The following is a 25,656-nucleotide window of genomic DNA, read 5'->3' as shown; positions in this document are numbered from 1 at the left end:
TTAACCAAAAAGTCCTGTTTTATGTTTTGTTTTGTTTTCTTTTACTTTTTCCTTTCCATCTTGGTGTCAAAAGTTATAACTGTGGGCTGAAGAGATGGCTGAGCAGTAAGAAACACTTCCTTGCTTGCTTTTCCAGAGGACCTGTCTGTAACTCCAGGTTCAGGGGAGCTACACCTCTTTTTGACCTTTTCAAGCATGCACTTGTATGCACATGCACACACACACACACACACACGCGCACACACACACACACGCACACACACACACACACACAAAGAGGATAAGGTAAATCTTAAAACAAAAACAAAAAAAATCTTTAGGACTAGAGAGAGTGCTCAGGTTTAAGAGCACTTGCTACTCTTCCAGAGGACCTAAGTTCAGTCTCTAACATCCACATTAGTCATCTCACAACTGCCTGGTGCACACTCACATGCTCACACACCAATATAAACAAATCTTTAAAAAACAAACAAGAATCCTTAAATCTTCAATTTTTTTAAAAAAATGTATTATTTTCCTCCATGTAGCTTGCTTTTGTTGTTGCTTTCTGTTCCTGAGATAGCCTTATGTGACACAGACTGGCTTCTAATTCACTGAGTGTAGCAGAGAATGGCTTTGACACCTGTCCTCTGTCTTCCACCTCTCAAGAAGTGATAACAGTTTTCCAAGTTGAAGGCAGCAGTCTGCTACCCTTTGGGCAAAAGAAACGTAATCTTTTAGTGGTAAATAAAACGATTTACCTATTCTTTCATTATTTTTGGAGATGAATTTTGTTGTAATAATATTTTTTTTTCCTACTAGAGCTCGTGCAGAAGCTGAAGATGCAAGGCAAAAAGCAAAAGACGATGATGATGTAAGTTTATGATTGGGGACTGTTTTTCTTATAGTTTTTTGATATTTTGGGATTACCTTACTAATACTTATTTTAGAAATAAAGTAAAAGATAGATAGATAGATGGATAGATAGATAGATGCATGCCTTTAAAAGAAGACATGTTTCTGGGCCATGACTAAGCTGGCCCATGCTTCCATACGGTATCCACATGCTGTATTTTCTAATGCTACACGCTCACTTTTTCTCAGTGGTTCAGTACTCTGACCTGTGTTAGCATGCTATTATGTTTAATTTTTTTGTTTTGTTTTGGTTTGGTTTTGGTTTTTTTCGAGACAGGGTTTCTCTGTGTAGCCCTGGCTGTCCTGGAACTCACTTTGTAGACCAGTCTGACCTCCAACTCAGAATTCCACCTGCCTCTGCCTCCCAAGTTCTGGGATTAAAGGTGTGCACCACCATGCCTGGCTTCTAATTTTTATAAGGTAAGGTTTTGTTAGGCAGCCCAGACAGGATGGGGGGGGGGGCGCATGTGCACACACACACACAAATTAATTAATTAATTTTGTGGGTTTTGTCTGCCTGTTTGTGTGCCACATGTGTGCTGATCCTTAATTAATAAAACAATTAATTAAATTATTTAGATGGGCTTGCAAGATGGCCCAGCATGTAAAGGTACTTATTACCAAGCTTGATGACCTGAGTTCAATCCCCAGGACCACATAGTAGAAAGAGAGAACACACTCCCACAAGTTGTCTTCTGTCCTCCATGTGTGTTTCAGAATGCATGCATCCAGACACATACATACATAAATATGTATCACACACAAAACACATAGACAAAATAAATAATACATGTAAATGTAATTTTTAAAAAACCTAGAATATTGCCAAATATATTCTCCACCCCAGAGGAAGTCATGATCTGTTATCGTTTAAGTAAAAAAAAATAATTTCATCATGTAAATACGTACACATTGTTCTAATTATCATGAACTGTCACCCTTTTCTCAGACTACAATCAGTCACCTCAAAAAAAAAAAAAGAATCTCACTTGAGTGATTGTCTTCAGTGGGCTGGTCTGTGACATGACTGAGGGATTGTCTTAATTGCCAGTTGATAAAGGAGAGCCAAGCCTATTATGGGCAGTACCATCCCTATGCAGATGATTCTGGCACTATAAGAAAGTTTACCAAGCATGGGCAAGAGAGCAGGCCAGCAAGTAGCATTGTTCTGTGGTTTCTACTTCAACTTGTACTTAGGTTTCTGTCTTAACAACAAAACATAGAACATAATAGTACAAGCCTTCTGGAATGGAGACTTGTAGATTTTTGGAGTTTGGGTTTTTTTGTTTTGTTTTGTTTTTTATACCTACTCATGAGGGGGTATTACTGTGTTGCCTTTTTTGTTGTTGTTGTTGTTTACTTTTTTGCTTTTTGAGACAGGATTTCTTTGAAGCCTTGGTTATCTTTCAATTAGCTCTATAGACCAGGCTTCTGCCTCCCTAGCCCAGGTATTAAAGGCCTGTGCTACCATCCACTACCCAGTAGAATTCAAGTCTTTTGTTATTTGTGGATGACTTTTGTTTGAAGAGGTGGGCTAAATTCTGAGGCAGGAGGACAAAGTAGGAAGACTGCTAAGGTTTGAGCAAAGCTTCTGTCTCACTGTTCTATGATTTCAGTGTTGATCTAAAATATACATGCTTCTCTGAACAAAGCAAAACCCTATTATTAAACCTACCTGCTTCCCCAGAAGAAAGCTGAGAAATCAGCAGGAGAAGGAAGTTAACTTGGGCATGCTTTTTGGAGACTTATTTCTGTCTATCTTCCATGTTCATATCCTATTCTCTAGCAATAATTCTGACTTAATTCTTTTAAAGTCATTGAGTTCGAAATAAAGAAATGCTTAAAAACTTCAGATTTGGTTTAAGTGTGAGTCTTAATACCAAATCACATGTAAATTCCCAGAGTGATTTGCTATCCTCTTGTTATAGAGTGACATTCCTACAGCCCAGAGGAAGCGGTTTACCAGAGTAGAAATGGCCCGAGTTCTCATGGAGAGAAACCAGTACAAAGAGAGGCTGATGGAGCTTCAGGAAGCTGTGCGATGGACAGAGATGATCCGGTCTGTATGAGAAGTGTTCTGTTGCTTCCTGCTGTTTCCTTAGATGCATGTGTTCTTCACTGCCAGCCAAACCCTGCCTGAGTGTTTACTAGGAGAAACCTCAGTTAACATTTAGATTAATAATAGAACAAGATCGGGGATGTCCCACAGCTTTAGGTGTCTGAGATAGTACTGGGCCTTAGAGGATAATCTCATAACTTGTAAGAGATAATTGTTGTCACTTAGGAATAATGGTCATTTTTCCAAAAAAAAAAAAAAAAAGGAAATAATATTCTCAATGTCAATTTCACATGCAGTATATGAAAATATATATAGTATCTTCCTATTAAATATACTTATTTGACTGCACCTTTCTTTCTCTTCATGTAAAATATATGTTCCTTTGGCATCTTTCAGTCAATCAAATCTGTGTTTTTATCATTACTATGTTTTAATGGTTCATACTCATGGAGTTAAGTGCCAGTGTGTGCATACAAGGCAGTATAGTCCATAGATCTCCAGCTATTATAGATATAATAGATCTCCTGCTATTCACTCTCCATACTGTTAGCCTCTAGCAATCACTCTTTGCAATCACGCTGACTTCTTTTTTTTTTTTTTTTTTTTTGGTTTTGGTTTTTCTCGTCAGGGTTTCTCTGTGTAGCCCTGGCTGTCCTGGAACTCACTTTGTAGACCAAGCTGGCCTTGAACTCAGAAATCCACCTGCCTCTGCCTCCCGAGTACTGGGATCAAAGGCGTGCGCCACCACGCCCGGCTTGACTTCCTTTTTAAACTCTACTTTTGAGAGGACACATAGTTGTCCTTTATTGGCTCTTAAATCTCAGTGCTGCCATCTAGTGATCATGGTCTTAGTAAGTGTTCCCTCCTTGAATTCAGAAACAGCTATAGAAAAGTTTGTCTGGATTTGGTGACAATATATGGGGCAGACTCTGGTTGGCCTTTCCTTCAGTCCCTGCTCCACACTTTGTCTTCGTATTTGCTCCCATGAGTATTTTGTTCCCCTTTCTTAGAAGGACTGAAGCACCCACACTTTGGTCTCTCTTCTTCTTGAGTTTCACGTGGTCTGTGAATTGTATCTTGGTTATTCCAAGCTTTTGGGCTAATATCTACTTATCAGTGAGTGCATACCATATGTGTTCTTTTGTGATTGGGTTATCTCACTCAGGATGATATTTTCTAGTTTCATACATTTGCCTAAGAATTTCATGAGGTCATTGTTTTTAATAGCTGAGTAGTACTCCATTGTGTAAATGTACCACATTTTCTGTATCCATTCCTCTGTTGAGGGACATCTGGATTCTTTCCAGCTTCTGGCTATTATAAATAAGGCTGCTATGAACACACTGGAGCATGTGTCCTTGTTATATGTTGGAGAATCTTTTGGGTGTATGCTCAGGAGTGTTATAGCTGGGTCCTCAGGTAGTATTATATCCAGTTTAGAACCTCCAAACTGATTTCCAGAGTGGTTGTACCAGCTTGCAATCTCACCAACAATGGAGGAGTGTTCCTCTTTCTCCACATCCTCGCCAGCATCTGCTGTCACCTGAATTTTTGATCTTAGCCATTCTGACTGGTATGAGGTGGAATCTCAGGGTTGTTTTGATTTGCATTTCCCTGATGACTAAGGATGTTGAACATTTCTTTAGATGCTTCTTGGCCATTCGATATTCCTCAGTTATAAATTCTTTGTTTAACTCTGTACCTCATATAGTTGTCTCCTGAGAGGCTTTGCCAGAGCCTGAAAAATATAGAGGTGAATGCTCTCAGCCAACCATTGGACTGAGCACGGGGTCCCCAATGGAGCTAGAGAAAGGACTGAAGGAGCTGAAGGGGTTTGCAACCCCATAGGAAGGACAACAGTGTCAACCAACCAGACCCCCACATAGCTCCCAGGGACTAAACCACTAACCAAGGAGTACACATGGAGGGACCCATGGCTCCAGCTGCACATATAACAGAGAATGGCCTTGTTGGGCATCAGTGAGAGGAGAGGCCCATGGTTCTGTGACGGCTTGATGCCCCAGTATAGGAGAATTCGATGGCAGAGAAGTGGGAGTGGGTGGGTGGGTAGGGGAACACTCTCATAGAGACAGGAAGCTGGGGAATGGGATAGGAGGTTTGGGGGGCGGCGGGGCGGGAAAAGGGATAACATTTGAAATGTAAATAAAATACCCAATAAAAGAAGGTTTTCTTAAAAAAAAGAAAATATTCAATAAAAAATAGTTTATCCCTTGCAAAACAGAAAAAAGAAAAGTTTGTCAACTCACTTTCCATTAATTTACTCATATTCTTGAGTTTGGATTATCACATTAAGTTTATACATTGTTTTTAAGTTTGTAAACCCAACCTCCAACCCTTACCTCCTCATACACACCTCATTTTTTTGTTTTTGTTTTTTGTTTTTTGTTTTTCAAGACAGGGTTTCTCTGTGTAACCCTAGCTGTCCTGAAACTCACTCTGTAGACCAGGCTGGCCTCGAACTCAGAAATCCACCTGCCTCTGCCTCCCAAGTGCTGGGATTAAAGGCGTGCACCACCACGCCCAGCACACACATCATTTTTAGCACCACTTACTTATTAAGTGGCCTACCAGAGCAGTGTAGTTCCAAGCTGTTTTGTCAAAATTTAGAGTACAGATAAAAGAAACCTTAAAGTAAGAACAGGAATTTGTAAAGCAGTATTTTAAAGAGGGAGCTAGAGTATATCTTTTCTTTGCTTTGATTGTTGTTTTGTTCTTTGAGAGGTCTTATTCCAGACTGGCTCCAAACTTGCAATCCTTCCACCTCAGTCCCAGACTGCTGGGATTAGAGTTATGTGCTGTTACACCCAGCCTGAGTGCCAATGTTGTTCGTCAGAGCCCTACTCTTGTAGTCTAGCCACTTGAAAGATGAAGACAAGAGGCGTTCTTGAGACCAAGAGTTCAGGGCTAGTCAGAACAGCAGAGTAACTCCTTGATTCTTAATAACAAGAAAGGGGATAAGACTTAAATAACAGCACTGGGACTTATTGGCTATTTGTCTAACATGGGAATGCTCTAACAAGAGTCTTAGCTTCTTGTTCAAGAAGGTCTAGCACTGTATCTAAGCAAGGTTTGACTTAGCAGGCTTTCTCATGAAAGGTCAGAGCAACTTACTTGCTTAAGTGAGCTAATAGGACTTAAGTTGGTTCACTCTATTATATTTCATGAGTTTCTTAGAACACCTATCTAATAATATGTTTGTTTATTTGTTTATTTAGGGCCTCGCGAGAAAATCCAGCTATGCAAGAAAAAAAAAGGTCAAGCATCTGGCAATTGTGAGTAGAGTAAGGGCCGGAGTCAGAGGTGATACTTGGAGACAAGAACATTATACTGACTTTGCCCAGTGGGGAGGAAATAGCTAAACTGAAATTCTTCTCTTTAATATACAGCATGCCAACTCGGTAAGGCTGTGCTTCAGGACCCAAAGTAGGCTATCGTAAGCTGCACTGTGTTGGTTATGCAGTTGGTGGACTCTTCTGCTGGTGTACATAAAGCCATGGGGAAATGGTTCTAAAACTGACAGTCACAGGAATCCTCATCAAAGAGATGATGAAAACTGTAGTATTTGTACTGTTTGGTTAGTCGTCTTGTGTGTGTTAAACTTGATTTTGTTTGTACCAGAAGTACTGTGTGTTTATTGAAGTTAAATCTTATCCTTTTAAGATTAATCTGTTTACTGGAAGCATAAATGTTTTAAAACTGTGGTCATGAAAATAGTTCCTTAAGTTGAACTTAGAAAATTCATGCTATGAGTTAACTTGGTGATGTGTGTTCTCAGTGTAGCAGACCTTTGTATGCACTGCACACTAAGCTTTGGCTGTTATCACGGTCATCCCCCTGCTGCTCACTGACCACTGTGACTTTGTCCCACATAGGACCTAGCTAGCCAAGGAGCCTTTGAATTGTACTTGTTTGTAGGAGCTTTCAGTACGCAAGAGCATCTCTTTCATTATGGAACTTGCTTATATCTAGCATTCTAAGCAGTAGCTATTCCCCCGAGTGTCCAAGTTTGATTGTGACTGACTGCTAAGGCTGTAGTATAACCATAAAGCTGGTTTTGCTAATGTCTAACTCACTGCCTTGTAAAGTTTTGAAATTTTCTTGATTATAAAAATTTATGGGAAATTGGGGCTTGGTTTCACAATGCATGTAATAGACATATCTGTGGGTTTGTTTGCCTCTTTTATTTTGTTAGTTTCAGCCGACTTTTTAGCTCTTCAAGTAATGCAGCAAAGAAGCCTGAACCCCCTGTTAACCTGAAGTACAATGCCCCCACCTCTCACGTGACTCCCTCCGTGAAGAAAAGGAGCAGCACTTTATCTCAGCTCCCTGGGGATAAGTCCAAGGCATTTGATTTCCTTAGTGAGGAGTAAGTATGCTGAACAAGTGCACAGAGTGCTAGAACCTGTCACCCTTACTAACTCCTCAGGAACTTGTAAGAGACTGTAGCCAGGCATAGTAGCTTATGTTAATCCTGTACTCAGTGCTGAGACTGGAGAATTATCACTAGTTCCTTGCCAGCCTTGTCTGTATAGACAGTTCAAGGCTAGCATCAGCTGTACACATAAACTGTCTTCAGAACAAAGGGGACCATTTTGTGTGTTGGTTATGGATAGAAATGGGAAGAAGAAAAAAGAAGGATGGCTTTCTGTAGTACAGATGGATGCTTTTAAGTAAATTGCCTGTAGAGCTTAGCAATGTAATTTTAAACCTATGAAAGCTGAGGCAGGAGGATTGTAATTTTTAGGTCATCCTGGGCCACAGAGTGAGACTCTGCCCCAAAATGTGTGAGTGAATGAATGAATGAATGAATGAATAACTTGTAGCCAGTGTTTCTTATGAAAATTGCACTTAAGGACTAGTGAGCTGGCTCAGCAGGTAAAGGTGCTGCCATCCTTGATAAACTGAGCTCCATTCTTTGGACGTATATATTGGAAGGAGAGCGCACGCTTCTGGCCTCTGACGGCACTAGGCATGCACATGGTATACAGACATCCATGCAGGCAAACCACTCGGAACACATAAAACTAAAAGAATTAAAACTAAGTCATCTTCAACAACGGCATTAGAAAATTCTCAGTATTTGTTAAGAAAAGGAAGATCCAAATTACTTCAGAAATGTATGCTTTTAAATATAACATTTAAATAAACTTCCTAAGTTTGATGACTAATAACTCAGAGTAATATAACATGCTGCTTATTCCCAGTTGAAGGCTGGTTTCACAAACATGGAAAAATCAGCTTTGGTATAATTGTGTGTGTGTGTGTGTGTGTGTGTGTTTTGTATGTGTTTTGTGTACAAGGCTCTAGGGTATAGTCGAGGATGACTCAAATGCTGGGATTAGAGGTTTTGTTGCATTCTCTTAATTAAAACAGCAAATGTCTCCTTTTAGAACTGAGGCTAGTTTAGCCTCCCGCAGAGAGCAAAAGAGAGAGCAGTATCGACAGGTGAAGGCTCACGTTCAGAAGGAAGATGGCCGAGTGCAAGCTTTCGGCTGGAGTCTGCCTCAGAAGTACAAACAGGTACTTGGAAATGTGACCAGCATGTCTAGCAGGAAGTGCAGGTTGAGAAGAGTGTGCTTAGAAGATGTGAACTGGAAACAATATCCTAAATTTCTCATCTCAGCTTGCTTAGATTTGGTGTGTTTAGGCAAATGTGGAGGATGTAGGCTTTTGGGGCTGTTTTTTAGAGCCCTAGAATGTAAATAAACATTCTAACTCCGAAAAGACTAAGCACTTTTGTGTACAAACATGTAGTGGTGTGCACATATATGATTGTGAATTTCTACCTCCTGCCGAGCTTTTGTACTTACTATATGCAATTGCTGCTTGAGTTTTTGCTTAGTTTTCAAGTGAGAATGACAGAATTGAGCTTGAAGTTGATTTTAGGAACAAGTGTGTAACTGCCATGTGTGCTTGTGTCTCAGTGGTTCTGTAATTTCAGTGCTAACTGGGCTTACTGATGTGTCCCTATTAGGTAGCCAATGGTCAAGGGGAAAATAAGATGAAAAATTTACCTGTGCCTGTCTATCTCAGACCACTAGATGAAAAAGATGCGTCTATGAAGGTAAGCTAACTGTAACATTGAAGGAGAGACTTTCAAACTCCAGTTAGATTTCCCACCCCTAAAAAACTATTTAAACACTGCTTTTGTAGTGAAATGATTGCTCATTTTAAAACTTGGTTATTTTTGTATTTTGAGACAGAATCGCTATACACTCCAGGCTGGCCTTGAACTCTATTTTTTTCTTCCCTGTTCTAGTCTTGAACCCTTTCACTTTGCCTCGTTCTCCTAAGTGCATGTGCTACCACATCTCATGATCAGTACTAGAGTATACTGAAATACCTGTGGTTCTACCTATAGTTATCTTTTAAAAGGTGAAATTGTTCTTACTATTTGTAGAAGAAAAAAAGTGACATAATAATTTTCTCCCTGCCCTCTGCCTCTGAGAAGCTGTGGTGTGCTGTAGGAGTCAATTTATCTGGTGGCAAGACAAGAGATGGCGGGTCTGTTGTTGGAGCGAGTGTATTTTACAAGGATATTGCTGGTTTGGACACCGAAGGCAGTAAACAGCGGAGTGCGTCTCAGAGTAGTTTAGACAAGTTGGATCAAGAACTCAAGGTAAGTACGCACTGACACCTGACATCCTGATGAATGAGTGTAAGACTTCAGCTCTTTAATGCAAAACTTGTTTGAGGCAACCTATCGTGGGGATTGCTGTGCACTTATTTTCCCCCAGATGTCCCTTTAACATTCATTACATTGAGGTATTATTTACATAGATTCAAGTGACTACAATTCCATTGTGCCAAATGTATATAACCACTACTACAAAGAAGACATAGACTATTTTTTAATTGCTAACCTGCTTTAATTACTAAGTTTTAATCCAGAAATATGTATAAACAATTATATTTTGACCCTTCCAAATAATCTTGAAATAATATTGTGTTTTAGTATAAGAACACAGTCTTAAGAATATCTGCACATTCATATAATTTTAAACATTTTCCTCTGCCCACTCAGGAACAGCAGAAAGAATTAAAAAATCAAGAAGAGTTGTCCAGTCAAGTCTGGATCTGTACCAGCACCCACTCAACTACAAAGGTTATCATCATTGATGCTGTTCAGCCTGGCAACATTCTAGACAGTTTCACTGTTTGCAATTCTCATGTTCTGTGCATTGCCAGTGTCCCAGGTAAAGCAAGACTCTTGTCTCCTCCCTCCCTGTGTTCCCTGCACCTCCTTTTGGGTAGAGATGGGTGTGGAGTTGTGGAAATTGATAATAAGAGTTGTGTTCCTGTGTTTGTGGTTACAGACTTTACATTCTAGTAAGCGATGATCTAAAATAGACTAGAAGCCATTGAATAACTATGTTTTTTAGCTATTTAAAAATTGTGTGAAGAGTATTTAAAAAATGGCACTATGATTCCGGGTGGTAGTGGCACACACCTTTATTCCCAGCACTTGGGAGGTAGAGGCAGGTTGTCTGAGTTCAAAGCCCTGTAGTTCAGGGCTACATAGAGAAGCCCTGTCTCGAAAACAAATGGCAATATGTAGGGAGAGCTGGTTGATAGAGGAGGAGGAAGGCCAGCTGAAGTCCTGGAATCAACATGTAAAATTAAAACGGTAGTTCAGAAATATTAGTCAGCCATAAAAGAAATGACACTTTCCCCCTCCCCCTCACCCCTGTTATTTAATTGTGCTTGAAATACTTTTTTTTTCCCTTGAGACAAAGTTAGCCTGAACCACATAGTGGATTGTGTCTCCAAAAGAAAACAAAAAGGCTAAGCTGACAACTTTGATATCATTAAAAAAAAAAAAGAAGAAGAAGAAGAAGTACTTTAAAGCTGGGTGATGGTGACACATTTTTTTTTTTTTTTTTTGGTTTTTACGAGACAGGGTTTCTCTGTATAGCCCTGGCTGTCCTGGAGCTCACTTTGTAGACCAGGCTGGCCTCGAACTCAGAAATCCGCCTGCCTCTGCCTCCCGAGTGCTGGGATTAAAGGCGTGCGCCACCACGCCCGGCTGATGGTGACACATTTAATCCAGTACTTGGAAGAAAGGGGCAGATGAATCTCCAAGGCCAGACTGGGCTATACATCTTTCAGGCCAGGGCTACATAAAGAAACTCTCTCAAAAAAAAATAAACAAACAAAAAAATAAATAAAGTAATATATTTTAAAGTGATAAAAATAAAAATGGCTTTCCATTGTAAATGCTTAAATATTTTATATGTCTTACTAATATTTTAAGCCATTGCATGTCTTTTAATGATAGCATATAGAAGCCTATCTTGGCAATAATAATAGTAGTAGTCATAATAAGTTAAAAACTACTTGTTTTCTTTTGTCCTTTTGTTCTTTTCTGCTTGTTTTGTTTGTTTTTTGAGACAGGGTTTCTCTGTGTAGCCTGGCTGTTTGTTTTGAAACTCACTAGGTAGACCATGTTGGCCTTGAACTCACATAGATCTGCCTGTTTCTACCTCCTAAGTACTAGGATTAAAGGTGTGTGCCTCCACCATCCAGCTAAAAATGATTTTTAATGTATTTTTATTTTCTGTGTATGAGTTTTGCCTGTATGTATATTATGTGCGTGTCAGCTGTCTGTGGAGGCATCAAATGCCCTGGCACTAGGATGACAGATAGTCGTGAGCTGCCGAATTGAACCATGGTCCTCTCTGCAAGTGCTTCCATTAACCCATCTCTCTAGTACCCTACCCCCTCCATTTTTTTTTTTTTTCTGAGACAGGGTTTCTCTGTGTAGCCCTGGCTGTCCTGGAACTCACTCTGTAGACCAGGCTGGCCTCGAGCTCAGAAATCCACCTGCCTCTGCCTCCCGAGTGCTGGGATTAAAGGCGTGCGCCACAATACCCAGTCTCACCTCCAAATTTTTAAAGAAGAAAAGTTTTATTACATTTTAATTATTTTGTGTGATAACAGAAATGGCATCATACCACAATGCCCGTTTTGAAGATCAAAAAATAACTCTCAGGAGTTGGTTCTCTCCTTCCATGTCGGTACTGGGGATCAAATTCAAGGTCATCAATCAATCAGGCTTGACAGCAGGCACCTCTATCTGTTGAACCACCACCCTCTTCCCTCTTTCCTGACTTGATATTAGATATTACTTGTTTTTAACTTCACAGAGCAAAGGTGTCCTGTTGTTTTTCTCAGAATGTACTTTGTTCAATTTCTAATTAGTACGAAAAATTTCTTGAGAGGTCTATGTAGGTAGGATCCAAGACAGGATTTCCAGGTCTTTGTTGAACACAGTGACCTAAGAACTTGCTCTTGTCAAGGGGTAATGCCAGAACTATAATTGGCTCTCCTTAGGTATATCCATCTTGATCTTATTTGGGTCTGAGTAAATACTGTTAGAACTTGAGCTGTTAATATATTAGATCCTTTTAGATTTAACCTATTTCTACTTTGGAAAAAAAGTTATCCAGTGTTATCTTGACATTCAAATTTAATAAGATATTTCTCATTATAATTTTAATCTTTGTCCAAATATGAAAACTACCCAGTGAACTTGGGGGTGTCAGTAGAAAACTAGAAGGCATATGAATTACTGTTCCATTTAAGTATTCAAGTAGAAGGTCAGGTATGGTGGCATATGCCTGTCATCCCAGCGGTTATGAAGCAGACAGAGGCAGCTAGATTAACAGTTGAAGGCCAGCCTGACCCTATAGAGCAGAATTCTGTCTCAATCCCTTCCCCAAAAAAGGATTTAAAAATCTGATGAAAGTATAAGTTAATAGGTATAGTTAATAAAGTTAACTTGAATCAGTCTGTTTTGTGTTTGGAGGGAGTCAAGTCAGGATATTAACATTGAATATGATGCATGACTTACATTAATTTTTTTGGCCCCATTTGTTAACTGGTTGTTTTATATATTAGTTAGTTGACCACTGATCATTTTTTTTTTCTTTACTTACTGTATAAATAGTTGTTAATTCCTGAAATGGGACCCTTTTCTGTCTTTAAACTTTGTAGCTTTTTTAATTATGTATATGTGCAGTGTATGAAGAGGCTGCATATGCCATGGCACATGGATGGAAGTCAGAGAACTTTGTGAAGTTGATTCTCTCCTTCCACCTTAAACAAGCTGCAGGGATCAGACTTGGGGCATTGGGCTTGGGCAGCAGGTGCTTTGCCAGCTGAGCATCTCACTGTCATTTTTTCTGTTTTGTGGTATTATGGCTTAGCCAGAAGTGATGGACACCGGATTTTGGGAGGTCAGCCTTGATTACATACAGTTCAAGGCCAAAGGACCAAGTGAGATATTGTCTCCAAAAACCACACACCCATGCTGTTGTCTAACGTTAATGGATCCATATTATAAATACCTTTACAATGTTCTAAATAATTGCTTATTGTGTGTGGAAGTTCACACATGCCACAATTCATGTACAGAAACCAAAGGAAAACTGGGAGTTGGTTTTATGTTCCCACTGAGGGTTATAAGAACCAAACTCAAGTTATCAGGTTTGTATAGTAAATATTTTACCTCCTGAGCCATGTTGCATGCCATGTCTCTTACAAAACAAAACAAACAAAATAAATAGAGGTATTACCTTTAACATGTTTTTCATTAGAATATGAACTAATAGAAATATTATTTTACCTCTAAATTAATTTTTTGTTTTATCAAGATTACTTTAAGTTAATTTTACACTGTCTTGGTTTTTTTTGTTTTTGTGTTTTTGTTTTGGAGATAGGGTTTCTCTGTGCAGCCCTGGCTGTCCTGGAACTCACTTTGTAGACCAGGCTGGCCTCGAACTCAGAAATCCGCCTGCCTCTGCCTCCAGAGTGCTGGGATTAAAGGGGTGCGCCTCCACAACCCAGCTAACACTGCCTTCTTGATGGTATATTCTAGAGCTGTGCGGCTCACCTGTATATTCTTACTTCAAACCTAGAGTAGCTTTAATAGAAAGAAGCTGCTGCTTGTTTACTGGGTATTCCAACAAAGTTGTTTTGTTTTGTTTTGTTTTCAGGAGCTCGGGAAACAGACTACCCTGCAGGAGAAGAACTTTCTGAATCTGGTCAGGTAGACAAAGCGTCATTGTGTGGAAGCATGACCAGTAACAGCTCTGCAGAGATGGATAGCTTGCTGGGAGGCATCACAGTGGTTGGGTGCTCCACAGAAGGACTGACAGGAGCTGCTACTTCCCCAAGTACCAACGGTGCTTCTCCTGTGATTGAAAAGCCACCAGGTACACCTTTGGAGAATCTAAGGCTCTTTTGAGAGTGCCACATTACAGACTTGTCAGTCTTAAAGTAGCCAAGGTGAAAGAGTTGGAAGAAGATGCTGTAGTGCCATGTTAGAGAAAGAACTGTCCATGTCATTTTGCAATGCCCAGGAGGAGTCAGTGGAGTGGAGTTCCAGAGCAGGGGTAGTGTAGTAAAAGGATGGAGTAGAAAGACTCTTTCAGCATAGAGTGGTGTCTGTTTTTACAGAAATGGAAACTGAAAATAGCGAAGTTGATGAAAATATTCCAACAGCAGAAGAAGCAACTGAAGCCACAGAGGGCAATGCAGGGTCCACTGAAGACACTGTGGACATCTCCCAGCCTGGGGTGTACACAGAGCATGTGTTTACAGATCCACTGGGAGTTCAGATCCCAGAAGACCTCTCCCCAGTGTTTCAGTCAAGGTATGCATCCGAAATCAGTAACTTGAGGGAGTCTGCACAAATAAAAGGAATCAGAATCATGTCACACAGCCAGAACACCCACTAATTGACATCCTTAGCGGGAGCCGAAAGATGTTTTATTCTCTCCTATTTATTCTTTCTTGAATAAATTCTTTCTCTTCATCCATTTCTTAACTCTACTTTCTAACTTTTAAAAAATGGAACAAGTATATACCCTTGTACGTACAGATGCGAGTGTACGCCGTGGTCACTTTCCCTTCTGGATTGCAGTCTCCGTTGTGGTGCTCTACCTTGCATGCTGTCGGCGATTCTGCTTATTCTCTCTGTGCTTACCCCCACTCCAGTTACCAGAGTTGGCCACTGTTTACATTTGTTCTTGTTTGATTTTTTTCCAAAATGGACTTGTTTAGTTCTCATGCATGTTTTGTTGGTGAGGCCTCTACTTTAAAGGACTGTTTAATCCAGAGCCATCTAGTTTGTTTTTTCTATCCCCTTAGATACAGCTCTTGGTAAACTGGTTTCTTTCCAAGTTTGTTTTTCTTAGTATATAGAGCAACCAAGAATTTATTAGCATTTAAGTCATGTTTTGAATTTGATAACCCAGTTTTATATCATCCACCTACTATGCCCTGACAATCTGAAAGAAGAGGTTTATGATGGAATATAAACATATTTTACTGTAATTTATTTTATAAAATTAATTATATATTAAAAAATAAATAGCACCTCCTCTGGGAGTGAGTGGTTTTAAAACAGAGTATTTCTCCCTTCTTTGTCCTACCTACGCCAGAAAAAAAACTATTATAAACTTTAAAATAGTAACAGGGCCATAAATTTTTCTGTCTTGTTTTAGCTTTTGTTTTTCTTCTTTTTGGCAGCCATTATTAAAGTTTTAAATGTTAACTGATGAAGTTTATTACTATATATTATTCCCCTTTCTCCATTTTGCACTTCCTAGTTTGTTAGTATTTCTGGTACAGTTACTGAACTACGTATGTGTGAGCATTTAATACTGACGTTTCTGTGTGAGCATTCAATGCTAACTTTTCTGCAATCTTGGTGTTCGTTCATTGTAGTAAGGTTAAATGTAGAACTGCTCACTTCTTGAACAAGCTGAATATACTTAGTGTGGGTTTTTTCCCTTGTGCCTCATTTTCTCAGTAATGACTCAGATGTGTACAAAGATCAAATATCAGTATTGCCAAGTGAACAAGACCTTGCGAGAGAAGAAGCTCAGAAAATGAGTAGTCTTTTACCAACTATGTGGCTTGGGGCTCAGAATGGCTGGTAAGTACCAGTGTTCTAACGTGACATAGCCTTAGTCTTTATTTCTATAGAAAATGAGCCAGGCATGATAATGCAGGCCTATAATCTCAGCATGTGGGAGGTTGAGGCAGGAGGATTGCAAGTTGAAGGTCAGCTTGGGCCACAGAACCTTCCATGTTAGCCTTGGCTATGTGTGACACCTTCACAAAAACAAAAACTCTAAGTAAGAGATAAATGAAAGGTAGTAAACATGAATATAAACAAAAAGTGTAGTTAATACAAAAACTTTTATACCCACACAAAACTAGACTTTCATTAGTTTTAAATGGTAAACCTTTTCTTTGTCATAGCATGTTCTCTTTATGTAATATTCATAGGAAGAAAGGTAAATAGGATTTTAAAATCTGAGTCAGACATGGTAGTGCATGCCTATAATCTCAGCACACAGTGAGACAGATACCCTGGCTTAAAACAAAACCCTGTCTCAAAGAAAAAAGTGTGTGTGTGTGTTTTCTATAGCATCTGACTTAGCCTGCAGGCCACAGTCAGCCACTGATGTGAATCACTCTGACAGTCAATAGTTCTATGTAATAGAGATGTAAGATTATTCATGAAATGGGTTTTGTGCAGATAAGGCATGGGGCAACCCAGAGTTAGCTGGTGTCATTGGCTAATCCTTACTATTAATAGAGGTTGTAGTTTTTGGGTAATCATGCGCTTCTGTTTATGTTGATAGCCTGTTTTTCTGTCTTAGGCACTCATTTTCTCTCCTCCATTCTCCCCTCATCTCTGTCTTTCTGTCTCCCTCCCTCTTCCCATCCTTCCTCTTTCTCTTTTCATACAAAAGTAGTAAGCCATTTTCCTAAAAATTGAATGTTATTCTGCTTTTATCTTGGGGTGCCTGTATTTCTTAACTAGAAACACTAATGATTCTGTGCCTTAACATTCTTGACTTCACTTTGCAGTTTGTATGTCCACTCATCTGTAGCCCAGTGGAGGAAATGTCTCCATTCCATTAAGCTCAAAGACTCAATTCTCAGTATTGTGTAAGTTTTGTTTTTTAAATTATTCCTTTTAAAGTTTGTTTGTTTGTTTAAAGGCATTTGATGACATTACAGATGGTTGTGAGCCACCATGTGGTTGCTGGAAATTGAACTCATGACCTCTAGAAGAGCAACCAGTTCAGGAATACATTGATTGGAACATTGGCTTGCTAGTTCCTTTTCCATAGGTTGACAGGCAAAATTCCAACAGTTTGTTCCTAAATCTACAGGTATAGCAGTAAATCATTAATCCACTCTGAGCTCCCGACAGGTTTTGCATGCTCTCCACCACCACCCCCCCACCTCACCCAAGAGCTTTGGACACACACAAACACACAACCTTTATATTTTTGATATGCCTTGATTAATGCAATGGTTAGGCACTTCCAAACCTCCCCGTGGCTAACACACACTCCCCTCCAGTATTCTTGAATTAATACTTGCTAAATCTATATTTTATCTCTGCTACCCCAGACTCAATCTGGGGAGTGACCACTGGGACCACTTTCCCATATTCTTACATGTCAGTGGGCTTTTAATTTTGATCTGTCTGCTTCCCTGTCATGGTGAATCCGTCCCTCTCATGGAGGAATCCCTTCTCCTCTCCCCTGTTTCTTGCCTGAGAATCCTAGAAGTCCTGCCTCTCACCCTGCCTAGCCATTGCCCATTGGCAACTTTTATTTCCCAATCAGAGCCAACTTGGAGCAGGCCTATGTGCAGGACATTGTAAACAGGTTTTTTGGGGTAACACAATTAGCATGAAAACACAAGCCACTACATACAGAACTAACTGTTCCAGTCAAGATGTGTGTCTGGCCTGGAGAGTTACATTAAGGTGTGATGAAAGGAGACGCCCTGGGCTAGAAAGCAACATCCTGAGATAACCACACATGCTGTGCATTAGTTTCTGTGACTGCTCCCATAACAAGATGCTCAGAGTGAGCAGCCACATGTTCAAGTATTAGGTTAGTCCCTCATCACAAACTGGCTTTTGAGAGGGCTGCACCAGCTCAGTAACACATGGTCCATCCTGTACTCCTGAGTGGAGGTTCTGAAATCCTTTTCCCTATTTGCAGACACGTGAAAGGAATTGTACTAGTGGCCCTGGCTGATGGCACCCTTGCAATCTTCCACAGAGGAGTTGGTAAGTTCTTATAATGTCATACACCAAAATGTTGCTTTGCAGAGCATTTTGCAGAGTAGATTGGCTTACTGCATTTGAAAGAAATGATACATAAAAAGAGAATGAAGTTTTTTTTTAATTTTTAATATTTTTTATTACATATTTTCCTCAATTACATTTCCAATGCTATCCCAAAAGTCCCCCATAGCGCCCCCCACTTCCCTACCCACCCATTCCCAGAGAATGAAGTTTTAAGTGAAATATTTGATATATATTAGTAAATATATGGATGGCTTTGTGAAGATTTATATTAGGTATTTCTGATGGACAAGTGTGTTTATTACAATGAACAATGTAGAGTTTAGCATTTTCTCTGCCCGTATTTTATATATACGTTATCTCTGTATGTATGCTTATGATGTATGTACATAGGTGTCCTGTAAGTGAATATGGGCATGCATTTGCTATGGGATGTGTGTGTTGTGACAGAACAGCTTTGTGTTAGTTGTTGCCTCCTTACGTTGTTCTAGATAGGGTCTTTCGTTATTTACTAATGTGTATACCAGGCTAGCTGGCCTCCAAGTTTCCAGAAATTCTCCTGTTTCTGTCTCCTAGGAGAACTGGGATAACAGATGCAAGCTACTATCCCCTGTTTTACATAGATTCTGGGAGTCTAAGCTCTGTTCTTTATCCTTGCCCAACAAGCACTTTATCTATTGAGCTATCTCTCCAGCTCTCTGTTGCCCTTATGTAGTATAATACAGCAACTTCTTCATATGTTTAATTAGAAGACATTTGGCAAGGATAATTTTTTTATCCCTTTTTTATTTGTTTTGAGGCAGGGTTATTCTGTGTAGCTCTGGCTGTCCTGGAACTCACTCTGTAGAATATGCTGGCCTCAGATTCACAGAAGTCCACTTGCCTCTGCCTCTCAAGTGCTGGGGTTAAATGTCTGCACTACCATGCTCAGCATATTTGTTTGATTTTAAAGATTTGTAGCCCTGGCTAGCCTGGAACTTGTTGTGTAGACCAGGCTGGCCTTAAATTCACAGAGATTCACTTGTTTCTGCCTCCTGAGTGGAGACATTAAAAGTACATGCTATCACACACAGCCTTATCCCTTTTTTAAAAATTTATTTATTTTTATTTATAAGCACTGATTGATATTCTGCCTGCATGCATGTCTGTGTAAGAGTGTTGGATTCCCCTAGAACTGGAGTTACAGACAGTTGTGTGAGCTGCTATATGGGTGCTAGAAATATAACCCAGGTCCTCTGGAAGAGCAGCCAGTGCTCTTAACCTCTGGGCCATCTCTCCAGCCCTGCCCTAATTTTCTAAAAATTAAAAATAATTTCTGTCTATTTCATTTAAGAAAAATTTTGTTTTGTTTGAGAAAGAATCTCATTCTATAGCCCATATTAGCCTAGAGTTAACATTCTTTTTATCTTAACCTCCCAGGACTGAAAAGGGGGGTGTGGGTGAGGAATAAAATCTGGAGTGTAAGCAGGACGTGGTGGCGCACGCCTTTTATCCCAGCACCCAGGAGGCAGAAGCAGGCGGATTTAAGGCCAGCCTGGTCTACAAAGTGAGTTCCAGGACAGCCAGGGCTATTCAGAGAAACCCTGTCTCGAAAAAAAAACAGAAAAAAAAAAAAAGAAAGAAAAGAAAATCTGGAGTGTAAAATAAATAGATGATTGATTGATTGATTGGTAGGTAGGTAGGTAGGTAGGTAGGAAGAAAGAAAGAAAGAAAGAAAGAAAGAAAGAAAGAAAGAAAGAAAGAAAGGAAACAAAAGAAAGAAAGGAAACAAAAGAAAGAAGTAAATAAATATGTGCCACCAAGCCTGGCTTCAAAACATTATTTTTAGATTTATTTACTTTTTTAAAAAAAAAATCTAGCCGGGCGTGGTGGCGCACGCCTTTAATCCCAGCACTCGGGAGGCAGAGGCAGGCGGATTTCTGAGTTCGAGGCCAGCCTGGTCTACAAAGTGAGTGCCAGGACAGCCAGGGCTACACAGAGAAACCCTGTCTCGAAAAACCGAAAAACCAAAAAAAAAAAAAAAAAAAAAAAAAAAAAAAAATCTATGTGTATGCATGTATCTCCATGAGTTTATATGCACTACAAATATGTATGTTTCTACAGAAGCCAAAGGATATCAGATTCATTGGAACTTTAGCTATAGGCAGTTGTGAGTCATCTGCTGTGGATTCGAGGAACCAAACATGGTTTGCAAGAGCAGGAAGTGCTCTTAATTATTTCTAGTTCATAAGCCCCCAGTAAACTTTCAGTGGAGTACAGTTTAATCATTTTTCCTGTTACATTATTTCTACAACCATAGGTAAAGATGTAGTGACTTGAGAAGGTCTGTCTCAAATAGGGTGAATTAAGGAAAATATGTATCATTATAACTAACCTTGCTATGTGTGTAATTATCCACTAGGTTGAAGGTCAAGCAAAAAGGAAAGCTATGTGAAAAGGAAAACTAATTGTGTTTTAATGAAGTCTTCTGTCCTTATTGGCATACAGATGTGTTAGGGGGATGATACTTAGGCTCCTGGGACGGATTTATATGTAGAGATTGCTTGTTAATGACTATGTCATCACAGAGAGGAGGCTGTATGTTGCCATCTCTGGTCTTCTCTAGAATTTTCTGTATTTAAACTTCACAAGCTGTGTCTTAGTTAGGGTTCACTTGTATGAACAGGCACCTTGACCACGTCAACTCTTGTAAAGGACACACATTTCATTGGGGCTGGCTTACAGGTTCAGAGGCTCAGTTTATTATTATCAAGGTGGCAGCACGGAACAGGAGGAGCTTCAAGTTGTACATCTTCATCCAAAGGAAGCTAGGAACAGACTGAATTCCAGGTGCTGGGAGGAGGGCCTTAAAGCCCACCTCCACAGTGACACACTTCCTCCAACAAGGCCACGCCTCCTAACAGTGCTACTTTCTGGGCCAAGCATCTTCAAATCACCACAAGCTCTTATGAGAAATTCTGTTGTCATCTTCTTTACTTGACAGTAATGAAGGAAACCGAGGCCAGCATTTTAATCACTTACTCACAAACCCTTAGTCAGTGAAAGACTGGAAAAAGTGAAATAATAGAAGTTTTGATAAGTAGAATAAATTATATTTGCAGAATAAAACAAATTTTGTATACACACACATATGCAATCAATATCAAGTCTTGCTATTGGGTTCAAAAGAGCAAGAGATTTCTAAGGAGTCAGGATGATCTAAAGGTTGACTATCAGCTCAGTAAGATGTAATTAATGCTAAAGCCTCCAGAAATATAGTGTCTATAACAGGGCTGGTGATGATCCTACATATGCAGTGGGATTCAATAAAGTGGAATTAACATGAAGGATTTGTAAAGAATGATAGGTATAACATACACAAGAATGCTTGGTTTGAAAAGATATAGAAAGCCAGGTGGTGGTGGTGCACACCTTTAATCTCAGTACTCAGGAGGCAGAGGCAGGCAGATCTCTTAATTTTGAGGACAGCCTGGTCTACTGAGTGAGTTCCAGAATAGCCAGAGCTACACAGAGTAGACCTGTGTTGAAAAACAAAAATAATAACAATAAAAACATTGTCTTTCCATTAGGCAAAACTACAGACTAATGGGTGATTAAATGCATGTGTCATGTTAGCCCTCAGTGTTTTTAATTTCTCAGCATTTTGCATTTCAGATTTATAAATTATAGATACCCAGAGTGTATGAATAATTCCTAACACGTTAGCAATGAGTTGCCTTCAATTTCTACTTAAGAATCTAGCACAATGCAAGATATACCCCCGTCCCAGCAAGTAACTATCTGTTCTTGTGCATGTTATGTGCAGGTACATGCTACTAGAGATTGGACCCAGAGTCTTGCATGTGTGACACAAGTACTCTACCTCTAAGTCATGCCCCAAGCCCTAAGTCCATTCTAATTCTAAAAAGACTTACCATGTTCAAATAAACTATGCCTGATTTGTCACAAAACTGCTTTTTCTTTTAAAACTAGATCTCACTAAGTATCCATGGTTAGCCTGGAACTTACTATATAAACCAGGATGACCTTAAATTCAAAGAAGTCTGCTTGCTTATGACTCCCAGTGGTGGGATAAAGGTGTGCACCACTATACTGAACTACATTATCACTTTTAGAAACATGTTTTAAAGGGAATCCAGTAGTGAGTGGCAGGTTGGAGCAGATGTTCTGTGATCTCTTCCAGCTTTGTAGCTTATACAGATAAAGGTATACTTAATATATGGTGCTTTGAGTACCTCATCAATAAAAAGTGGGACGATTAACTATAATCTGCTTCTTGTTTTAAAGATGGACAATGGGATCTGTCAAACTATCACCTTTTAGACCTTGGACGTCCTCATCATTCCATACGATGCATGACTGTGGTACATGACAAAGTCTGGTGTGGCTATAGGAACAAAATCTATGTGGTTCAACCAAAGGCTATGAAGATAGAGGCAAGTTAGCCTATATTTTGGGTACATACTGAATTGGTGTTCGCAGAGGGATGCTTTCCCAGCTCTGTGTTTAAAGGGCACTTTAGATAGAGCTTTGGATGTCTTAGCTTTCTCTAGTCCTTTACTTCCCTTGTCATTTTGGGCTATGAAGTTAGGAAATGATGGGGTTTTGGTTTGGGTTTTTGGTTGGTTTGGGTTCTATTTTATTTTGTTTTTAAGGACAGAGGATTCACACATAAAGGTTAGTATGTATTTGTATATACACTTTATTTGAGTATGTGGTTTTTGAGACAAAGTCTATCTACATAGACCTGGCTATTCTGGAACTCACTATGTAGACCATGCTGACCTCAGAGATCCACTTGCTTCTGCCTCCTGAGTGCTGGGATTATGTGTGCACCATCATGCTGGTTGACTTTGTGGTTCTTGATACAAGAACCACAAAGTCATACAAGGATTGGTTGAGAGGATTCATGAGTTCCTTTGCCTCTACCCCATGTACATTCAGAATCATCTGCATATGTATCACACACTGAAAAATAACATTACAGTGAAAAGCTTTATAAAAACAGGATTTTAAATTTTGGTCACAGTGTATCCATTCTTACTACATTTTAAGGTGAGACTTGTATTTCTTCCTGGCCCATGTCTCATTTTCTTCCTTAGGAATCTTCCAGTTAATGCTAGATATGATAGAACCCTCCCATAAGTCTAGCATCATGAGGCTAAGGTAGCCTAGGCTATTCCTTCTGCCAAATCCATTCCACGGGTAGCCATTTGGTATTTATTTTTCATGGCTGTTCCTTATACAACAATGTGGGTTCCTTTTAGTTTAGTTACCCATAGGATTTTACTTCTCATTGCTCTGTAACAACACCAAATCCTGACATCACCTCTTTGAACACCATACATAGTCTGGATGGCCAGCACTGTTTATTTAAGGTAATCCCCTGTATAATGCTGAAGCCCAGCTCCACTTGGTTCTGTTCTTGTCTCACTATTGAGCCACAATCTCACTCTGGCCATGAACTCACAGCAGGTCTCCTGTCTCAGACTTCCAAGTGCTAGGATTACATGTGTCAGTCACCATGCCCAACTACTACTCGGTCCTTTGTTTTTATTTGGGGGGGAGGGGGATACGGAGGATTGCATTCTGTGGTGGAAGAACAGTCATACAAGATAAGCACATTTAGACTCCTTTAATAAACAGTCATAAGATTGTTGTGCAGATTAGCAGGTTTTGGTTTTTTGGTTGTTTTTTTTTTTTTTTTTTTAATTTTTTTTTACATGCTTTGGTGTTTTGCCTCAATGTATGTTTGTATTGAGAATGTTGGATCCCCTGGAACTAGAGTCACAGACAGTTGTGACCTGCCATGTAAGTGCTGGGAATTAAACCTAGGTCCTCTGGAAGAGCAAACAGTACTCTTAACCACAGAGTCCTCTCCAGCCCCAGTTTATTAGGTTTTAAATGACTTTCTATGAGACAAAAGTAATTTCTTTAGTCAGGCATGATGGTACATGTCTTTAGTCCCTGCACTTAGGAGAAAGAAGCAGGCAGATCTCTTGAGTTCAAGCTCAACCTGGTCTACAGCCAGGGCTACATAAGGAAACTTTGTCCTGAAAAACAAAACAAACAATAATTTCATTATTTAACATCTCTTCTAGAAATCATTTGATGCACACCCCAGGAAGGAGAGCCAAGTACGGCAGCTTGCATGGGTGGGTGATGGTGTATGGGTCTCCATTCGTTTGGATTCCACGCTCCGCCTCTATCATGCACACACATACCAACATCTCCAGGATGTGGATATTGAGCCTTATGTAAGCAAAATGTTAGGTAAGCTTCCAAAATGTTTTCTTTTTGAAAATCAGTGGGACTGCTTTATTTTGGTTTGTTTATGCAGTGTTGTGGCACTAACTCAGGGCCTTGTATATATTGAGCAGATGGTCTACAACTACAGTTGAACTTTACTCTCCTCTAATGCTCTGAGAGAGTCACTGAATAGTTAACTGTCATCACTGGAAGTATTGGACAGAGATGCCAATGAATAGCATGTTCTCGACTAGAGTCTGGTTTTTTGTTGTTGTTGTTGTTGTTTTTTTATTTCTCTCCTCCTTATTCCTTACATCTTTTGATCACCTGGAACTCTGTCAAATTTGAAACTACTTAAAGTCAAATACTTTATCTTGATCACTATCACCTTGGGCCAGGTTACTGTCCTTTTTCCCATTTGATAACTTTGTGTTTCCTAACTTGTCTTCTTCTTTCTCTATTCTTCTGTTCTATACATAGTAAATAATGGGCAAACATATTTTGATGCACTTTGACTCTAGCCTTTAGGCTAAATGACCTTTGGATCACCACAAGGAGACATTACATGGTCTAGTCTAGTTTCCCTTCTCAGTCTACCCATATTGACAAGTTCCTTCCATTTCAGGGCCTTCACATGTCCTGTGTGTCCTCACATGTACTGTGTGTCCTCATGTGCACTGTGTGCCCTCACATAAACTGTATGCCCTCTCATGTACTGTGTGCCTTCACATGTACTGTGTATCCTCTGCCTTGAAAGTTTTTCTTGGTCTTTGTTTACTTACTCTCAGGTCTTCTGTCTTATTGAAGAGGGACCTTTATTTAGGTCCTATATTTAAAGAAAACAAAAAAGGAAAGACAGAGTCTCACTGTAGCCCAGGTTAGCCCAGGTTGGCCTCAAACTCAGAGACCTTTGCCTCTGTTTCTGCCTCTGCCTCTGCCTCTCTCCCTCTCCCTCTATCTCTCCCGCTCTGCCTCTCTCTCTCTCTCTCTCTCTCTCTCTCTCTCTCTCTCTCTCTCTCTCTCTCTCTCTCTCTCTCTCTCTCTCTGCCCCTCTCTGCCTCTTCGAGCTGGGATAAAAGGTGTGTGTTACCACACCCAACTGTCCTTTTTCATAGGTTTAACAGTAATGTGAAGGACTCCTTTCCTAAGGAAAGGTTGTTTTCTCTCAATAATTTTTATCCTTTTTTGGTCATTGGCCACAGAGAAGCTAACTAGTTGTGTATTCTCTCCATAGAATCAAGCATGTTAAAAGCATGCACACATGAATTTTAGCGTTGTACTTTGACTCTTGATTAAAGATTCTTAG

General features: G+C 39.7%; 1 protein-coding gene across 7 annotated transcripts in view; it reads left to right on the top strand.

Annotated features, from left to right (window-relative positions):
* Spag9 (sperm associated antigen 9) overlaps positions 1-25,656 on the top strand; it is a 132,511-nt gene that overhangs the window by 91,921 nt on the left and 14,934 nt on the right. For all 7 annotated transcript variants that reach the window (XM_021175541.3, XM_021175540.3, XM_029483615.2 and 4 more), the window contains 15 exons: positions 802-853; positions 2,823-2,953; positions 6,190-6,246; positions 7,167-7,340; positions 8,365-8,494; positions 8,949-9,038; positions 9,426-9,593; positions 9,999-10,170; positions 13,972-14,190; positions 14,435-14,630; positions 15,792-15,917; positions 16,862-16,942; positions 18,016-18,083; positions 22,389-22,537; positions 24,203-24,374. In XM_021175541.3, the coding sequence (XP_021031200.1) occupies positions 802-853; positions 2,823-2,953; positions 6,190-6,246; positions 7,167-7,340; positions 8,365-8,494; positions 8,949-9,038; positions 9,426-9,593; positions 9,999-10,170; positions 13,972-14,190; positions 14,435-14,630; positions 15,792-15,917; positions 16,862-16,942; positions 18,016-18,083; positions 22,389-22,537; positions 24,203-24,374 (1,985 nt within the window). The remainder of the gene's footprint in view (positions 1-801; positions 854-2,822; positions 2,954-6,189; positions 6,247-7,166; positions 7,341-8,364; positions 8,495-8,948; positions 9,039-9,425; positions 9,594-9,998; positions 10,171-13,971; positions 14,191-14,434; positions 14,631-15,791; positions 15,918-16,861; positions 16,943-18,015; positions 18,084-22,388; positions 22,538-24,202; positions 24,375-25,656) is intronic.

Source organism: Mus caroli, unplaced genomic scaffold (genome assembly GCF_978045245.1).
Source record: "Mus caroli unplaced genomic scaffold, Mus_caroli_1 scaffold_13, whole genome shotgun sequence".
In the NCBI taxonomy this organism is placed as follows: domain Eukaryota; kingdom Metazoa; phylum Chordata; class Mammalia; order Rodentia; family Muridae; genus Mus; species Mus caroli.
The sequence above is the reverse complement of the archived record's forward strand: the minus strand, read 5'-3'. Positions and strand labels throughout refer to the sequence as shown.